The sequence below is a fragment of the Magnolia sinica genome, chromosome 7 (assembly GCF_029962835.1).
Source record: "Magnolia sinica isolate HGM2019 chromosome 7, MsV1, whole genome shotgun sequence".
Lineage (NCBI taxonomy): Eukaryota > Viridiplantae > Streptophyta > Magnoliopsida > Magnoliales > Magnoliaceae > Magnolia > Magnolia sinica.
Window position 1 is genome coordinate 59387098 of NC_080579.1, and position 5779 is coordinate 59392876.

At 41.0% G+C, this 5779-nt stretch overlaps 1 protein-coding gene across 2 annotated transcripts; it reads left to right on the forward strand.

Moving 5' to 3' along the window:
* Positions 1-303: 303 nt before the first annotated feature.
* On the forward strand, positions 304-5221 carry LOC131251370 (LRR receptor-like serine/threonine-protein kinase EFR). Of its 2 annotated transcripts, XR_009173784.1 has the most exons (3): positions 304-2155; positions 2202-2264; positions 4959-5221. XR_009173784.1 is itself a non-coding variant. In XM_058252048.1 (2 exons), the coding sequence occupies exons 1-2, from the start codon at positions 304-306 to the stop codon at positions 2204-2206; spliced, it is 1857 nt and encodes a 618-aa protein (XP_058108031.1). In that variant the 3' UTR covers positions 2207-2958. The 2 variants fall into 2 exon arrangements, 1 of the variants encoding a protein (XP_058108031.1); XM_058252048.1 differs by lacking the exon at positions 4959-5221 and having other exon boundaries at positions 2202-2958.
* Positions 5222-5779: the final 558 nt, after the last annotated feature.

Here is a 5779-nt window from a genome sequence, read left to right on the forward strand (position 1 = left end):
CAAATTCTTCAATTTTCCGTCAACCAACTTGTGGGTCCAATTCCCCCTTCCATTGGAAATCTCACATCTCTTATCTATCTCTCCCTTGCAAGAAATGGACTTTCCGGTGATATTCCAAAAGAACTCGGACATCTCCGGAATCTCAATGATCTGCAGGTCTCCTAGAACCAACTCAGTGGCGTGATCCCTTCCTCGATTTACAACATCTCCTCTCTTGAGCTGTTCTCCGTGACAGACAATAAGCTCACCGGAGAGCTTCCAGAAGACATTGGTCTCCAGCTTCCCAACCTGAAGGAACTCCTCATGTCTGCCAATGAATTCCACGGACCCATTCCAGGTTCCTTATCGAACATCTCCAGAATTGAATCCCTCGACTTATCGAAAAATAACTTCGGTGGTTCAATTCCTTCACTCGGAAGCATGCATGATCTTCTCTGGTTGAATCTAGCCAAAAACGCTCTCACTTCCACCACTGATATCATCGGTCGTTTTTTCGATTCTCTTACAAACTGCACCCACTTGGAGGTGTTCTCACTGACTACCAATCAATTAGCAGGCCAGCTCCCAACTTCGACTGGGAATCTCTCCGCCCATATCGAAAATTTTAGTGTGGATGACAATCTCTTTTCAGGTTCCTTCCCACATGGCGTCCAAAACTACCGCAACCTAACAACCTTAGATCTGCAATTGAATTCCTTCACGGGTAGCGTCCCCGAGTCCATTGGCATACTCCACAAACTGCAGAGACTCTCCCTCGAAGAAAACAGCTTTGTCGGAGAAATACCAGACATTTTCAGTAATCTTACACAGCTGTATCGGCTCAATTTAAGTGATAACCAGTTCTATGGCAGGATTCCGCAGAGCACAGGTGACTGTCAGAATCTGGAACGGTTGGATGTCTCTGGCAACAACCTCACAGGAAACATACCCAAAGAGCTCTTCAATCTCCGGCATTTAACATTTAACTTGACCTTAGCTCGGAACTTTCTTAATGGTCCCCTGCCAATTGAAGTGGGTAAGCTGAACATGCTCGGTTTCATGGACTTCTCTGAGAATGAGCTATCAGGGACTGTTCCTGTCTCCATTGGCGACTGTTCAAGCTTACAAGGTCTGAACATGGCCAGGAATCGATTCGAAGGCCTGATAACGGAATCATTTAGCCGATTAGGAACCCTTGAGAGCTTGGATCTTTCATTTAATAATCTATCTGGACAGATCTCAATGGTCTTAGAGAAGCTCAGGTTTCTGCAGAACCTGAATTTGTCTTTCAACAATCTCCAAGCAAGGGTGCCGGTCCAAGGGGTTCTCAGAAACATCAGCTGGGAATCATTGCAAGGAAATAAGAGGCTCTGTAGTGACAGCAAGGATACACAGAAGAAGCTGAAGCTGCCTGCATGCAGCAAGCATGGGTCTTCTTCTCTTAAGCTCAAAATCATTCTTCCAATTGCTAGCTCTGCAGTACTTTTATGTGTTCTCTTCTGTTTAATATCCATAGCGAATTCAAGGAGACATGAGAGTGATATTAGAAGAAGTTCATGGGGTGCTTCCTTCAAAGGTCGACATTGGAAAATATCATACCAAGATATTTTATCTGCAACAAACAACTTTGACTCAGGGAATTTGATAGGTAAGGGAGGCTTCAGCTCTGTTTATAAAGGAATTATTGGTGGTGAAAATGAAATAACCACCACCGTTACCATTAAGGTGTTTGACCTGAAAAAAAGGAAAGCTTCTAAGAGCTTTGCATTAGAATGCAAGACTCTAAGGAACATTCGGCATCGAAACCTGGTCAAGATCATCACGTCCTGCACAAGCATCGACCACAATGGAGCCGAATTTAAAGCTCTTGTTATGGACTTCATGTCTAATGGCAGTCTGAAGGAGTGGCTGCATCCGAAGGGGAGCGCGAGTATGATGAGATTGAATCTGCTTCAGAGACTGAACATCAGTATAGATGTAGCTGCCGCCATGGACTATCTACACCATGATTGTGACCCACCTGTGGCCCAATGTGATCTGAAACCCAGCAATGTGCTCTTGGATGATGAGATGACTGCTAGTGTTGGGGACTTTGGATTGGCCAGACTTCTCTTTCCTTCGGAGAACCAGAGTAGCACAGTCGAACTAAAGGGATCCATTGGCTATATTGCCCCAGGTATCATTCCTAACTCCATTGATTTTGGGCCTGTTTTTAAAATCAGGTTGAGTTCGGATCCACATCCTCAAACCATTTAGATAAAGGGTCCAATTGGATCGTGTATCAGGTACCCATATAAATAGTATAATATTATATATGGTGTATCAGGTACCCATATAAATAGTATAATATTATATATGATAGTATTATGGTTACAATGCCTGAGTCCTGTAAATAAGCTTATTGTATAGGTCATATGGCCCCCGAAAATTAGGTTGATCCAACCATCATGTCGGCCAATAAATTAAATTGGAGATTTCCATGGTTGTCCATGTTTACTATGATGTGATGTATCTAATGATTGTAAAAGTTTAATATTATTTGGAGTATCCCATCATCGTGGGTGGAACTCTGGTAATTCATGAGTTGGATAACATATAAACAATGTGGTGAAGCATAAAGAAGAACCATGAGAAAACCTCCAATTTCATTTCATGTGGTGCGACGTGATGGGTAGATTGGTATATTTTTTGGGATGTCCAACTTTGAAGATGGGGTAACCCGTTAAACTTTTTTGGATTTCATAAACACACTCGAGTTCAACTCACTCGCAATAGAAAAACCTTACCCTAAAAGGACTTGCCCCATCTCTACAATGTGTATGGCATTAGGAGTAGTTTTAAAATGGTCCATAAATCAGTCTAGGAGGAAATCGGGAAAGGATTTTTCCTAGGCATGCATACCCATATAAAGTTGGCATTTACAGCGAGGAGAAGATGGAATGGCTTCTAACCTGAACATGGAAGAGCAATCTCCTATGCCTAAGGCACCCGGTGGGATTTTGTTACAACTTACAACTGACATTTTCCAAAGAATGGATTCAATAGTGGATGTCGCCCATGTTTTAGAAATAACAACTATAAAGAAACAGTTCTAGACCTGATGGGTACACTACGAACCCAAGCATGACACGATCCAAACCTAGGACGTCAAATATGGTACCTGGACTAGGGTATGACCTGACATATCCAGAAATCGGTAGACGGGATACTGGCTCAGACCAGGGCCATTGACTGCTTCAGGTTGGGCTTAGACTGGAATATCACGTCTGTGGGCTGTGCCTTAGAATATAATTCAAGCCCAAAAATTAATGCTCCTGGGCTTGAGCATGTTTACGATTTTTTCACATTTCCTGACAAGTTTCATTCCTTATAGTATATCATGCTTTAAAACTGAAAAACTAAACGCTCAACTCAGCTCAACTCAAAATCCAGCCATGCTGAGTAGACTCGAGGGCTCGAATAAGCAGACTGGACGAAATTCTGGTGGGCCATGAAATAGTTTCCTGCCTTGTTTGCATTTCTCTTTTCTATGACCCACCAGAGTTTTCTATCAGGCTGAAAGTTAGGCCTTTAAGGTTTCAAGGGGTTCCGCATCACCTGGACCGTTCAAATTTTGTGCCCATATCACGTATACAAAGGTGCGCACGCAAGAAAGTGCCCAGGTGAGTTTGAGCTGTGTGAGCCCCACCGAGATGTGTGTTGAACATCTGCCCCATTAGTCAGATGCACCATTACATGGTGGGCCATAGGCTTAAAAATCAAGTCAATCCATAACTTGGGTGGGCCACACCACATACAACAGTTGAGAGGAGTTACCCTCCCATTAAAACCTTCGTAATCATTTATTAGGCCCATCGAGATGTGGTACACAAATCCAGCCCATCTATTATGTGTGTCACACTTGGATGAGAGGTCGGACCAATTTCAGCCTCATTCAAAACTCAGGTGGGCCCCACCAAGTGCTTTTATATATTTTAAGCATGTCTTTACATGGTTTTAGATGGTATGGCCCACCTAATTTCTGTATAGGGCTGATTTTTGGGATTTCCCATAACCTAAAGGGACCCATTAAATGCACAGCGCTGATTTTCGACACACAACTCGACCTCAGGTCAACCTTATAGTACCATCTATGTATATATCTAAAGTGCTGTTAAGAAACTAACGAACTAACCAACTAACAGACCACTATTGTAATATATCTCAACAGCTAATTAAGAAATCAAAGAGCTAGTTTTAGGGAATCATCCACTGAAATTTTTGTTAAAGATAACAATAAAAATTCTCCCAAAAAAAACCAAGACTAACAATTTCTGTATAGCCATCCTCAACAAAAATGTCCACGGTGTCTTTCGCACCATTTCATGCTAGTATGTCCAAGGCTCGTTGATCCAAATGATTAATCTTTTGTCATCGACCTAGAAAATGAACAAGTACAACCTAGAAATCTTCATGCTGGAAGATCCTATATATAAATCTTTAGCCTTATTTTTATATTTTAGCCATTGTTGTTTTTTTTCTTTTAATCATTTATTTGTAGAACATTAGTCTAAAAACCAACCTCTACCAAGATTTTCACACTGTTGAGGCCATTAGATAAATGGCCCAGATCCTGCACACAAGTGTGATATTTCGTAGTGAAGGCATAGAAGGTTTTTAATCCATTATCACAGTAGAAGCTGTAGACGGGATCCTTGTGTGTTTCCGAAAACCGCAATAATCAGCATGGAAATTGCAGAAAGAATCCGAAGTGTTTGTTTTATGTCATCAAATGGTTCAAACTAATCAGAAACAAACTTATATATATATATATATGTTTAACCTACTGTGTGTGTGTGTGTCTATATATATATATATATATATATATATATATATAAACAAAATCTCCATCCTCTAAGGTTTAACGTACTGATTATTCCCTATGAAAGTTTGCAACGATCATAAACTGACTTATGTTTATCTATTTTCTTAATGGCCAGATTATGGTATAGGCAGCAAAGCATCGACAAGTGGAGATGTTTATAGTTATGGAATACTATTGTTGGAGATTTTCACAGGCAAGAAGCCAATAGATGACATGTCCAAGGATGGATTAAACCTGAATAAATTTGCAACTGCAGTGTTTGAGAATCGTGTTGTGGAAATTGTTGATCTGAGCCTGCTGGAAAATGATGATGACTCTGAGAGAAGTAACAGCACTAGCAGCAACACCAACACAAACAGCAATGATACTGGTGGAAGTCATGGAAACACAGAGAATGAGACAGAATAGATTGGCAGAGTAGGAAAGAAGTGTGTTTGGAAGCTCTGATAAGAATCGGTCTTTCATGTGTTGCATATTCACCGAAGGATCGTCCCAGAATGAGAGAAATTCTAATTAAAATGCACGACATAAAAGAATCATTGTTTCAGTTCGAAGGGAAATGATTTTCTTTCATGATCAATTCTTATCATGATAGTAATTTGTGGTGGATCAAGACGGCCTTAGTTTTAGGTTAATAGCTTTAGGAGAGTCTTTTTATCTTGTGGACTTTCCTCCTAAATAATTTGATGATGACAATGAAATTGTGTGGCTATTATTGATTATGCAAAATTCCAAAACTTATAAGAATGTTTGGATGGCAAATCAACATTACGGTGGAGGGTAGGATGTTTTCAACTGTAGGCTTTAAATCCTCTTTCATGCGGTGTGTTATACTTGAGCCTTCGATCTGCCCTGCGCGGATTGGGTCCTAACCTCGCTGGATGGTCATGTCAGGCCCTCTGTGAGGCCCACCGTGATCTATGTGTTTTATCCACA

Coding starts and splice junctions, on each gene's coding strand:
- LOC131251370 (XM_058252048.1), top strand. CDS start 304: ATGTCTGCCAATGAATTCCACGGACCCATTCCAGGTTCCTTATCGAAC.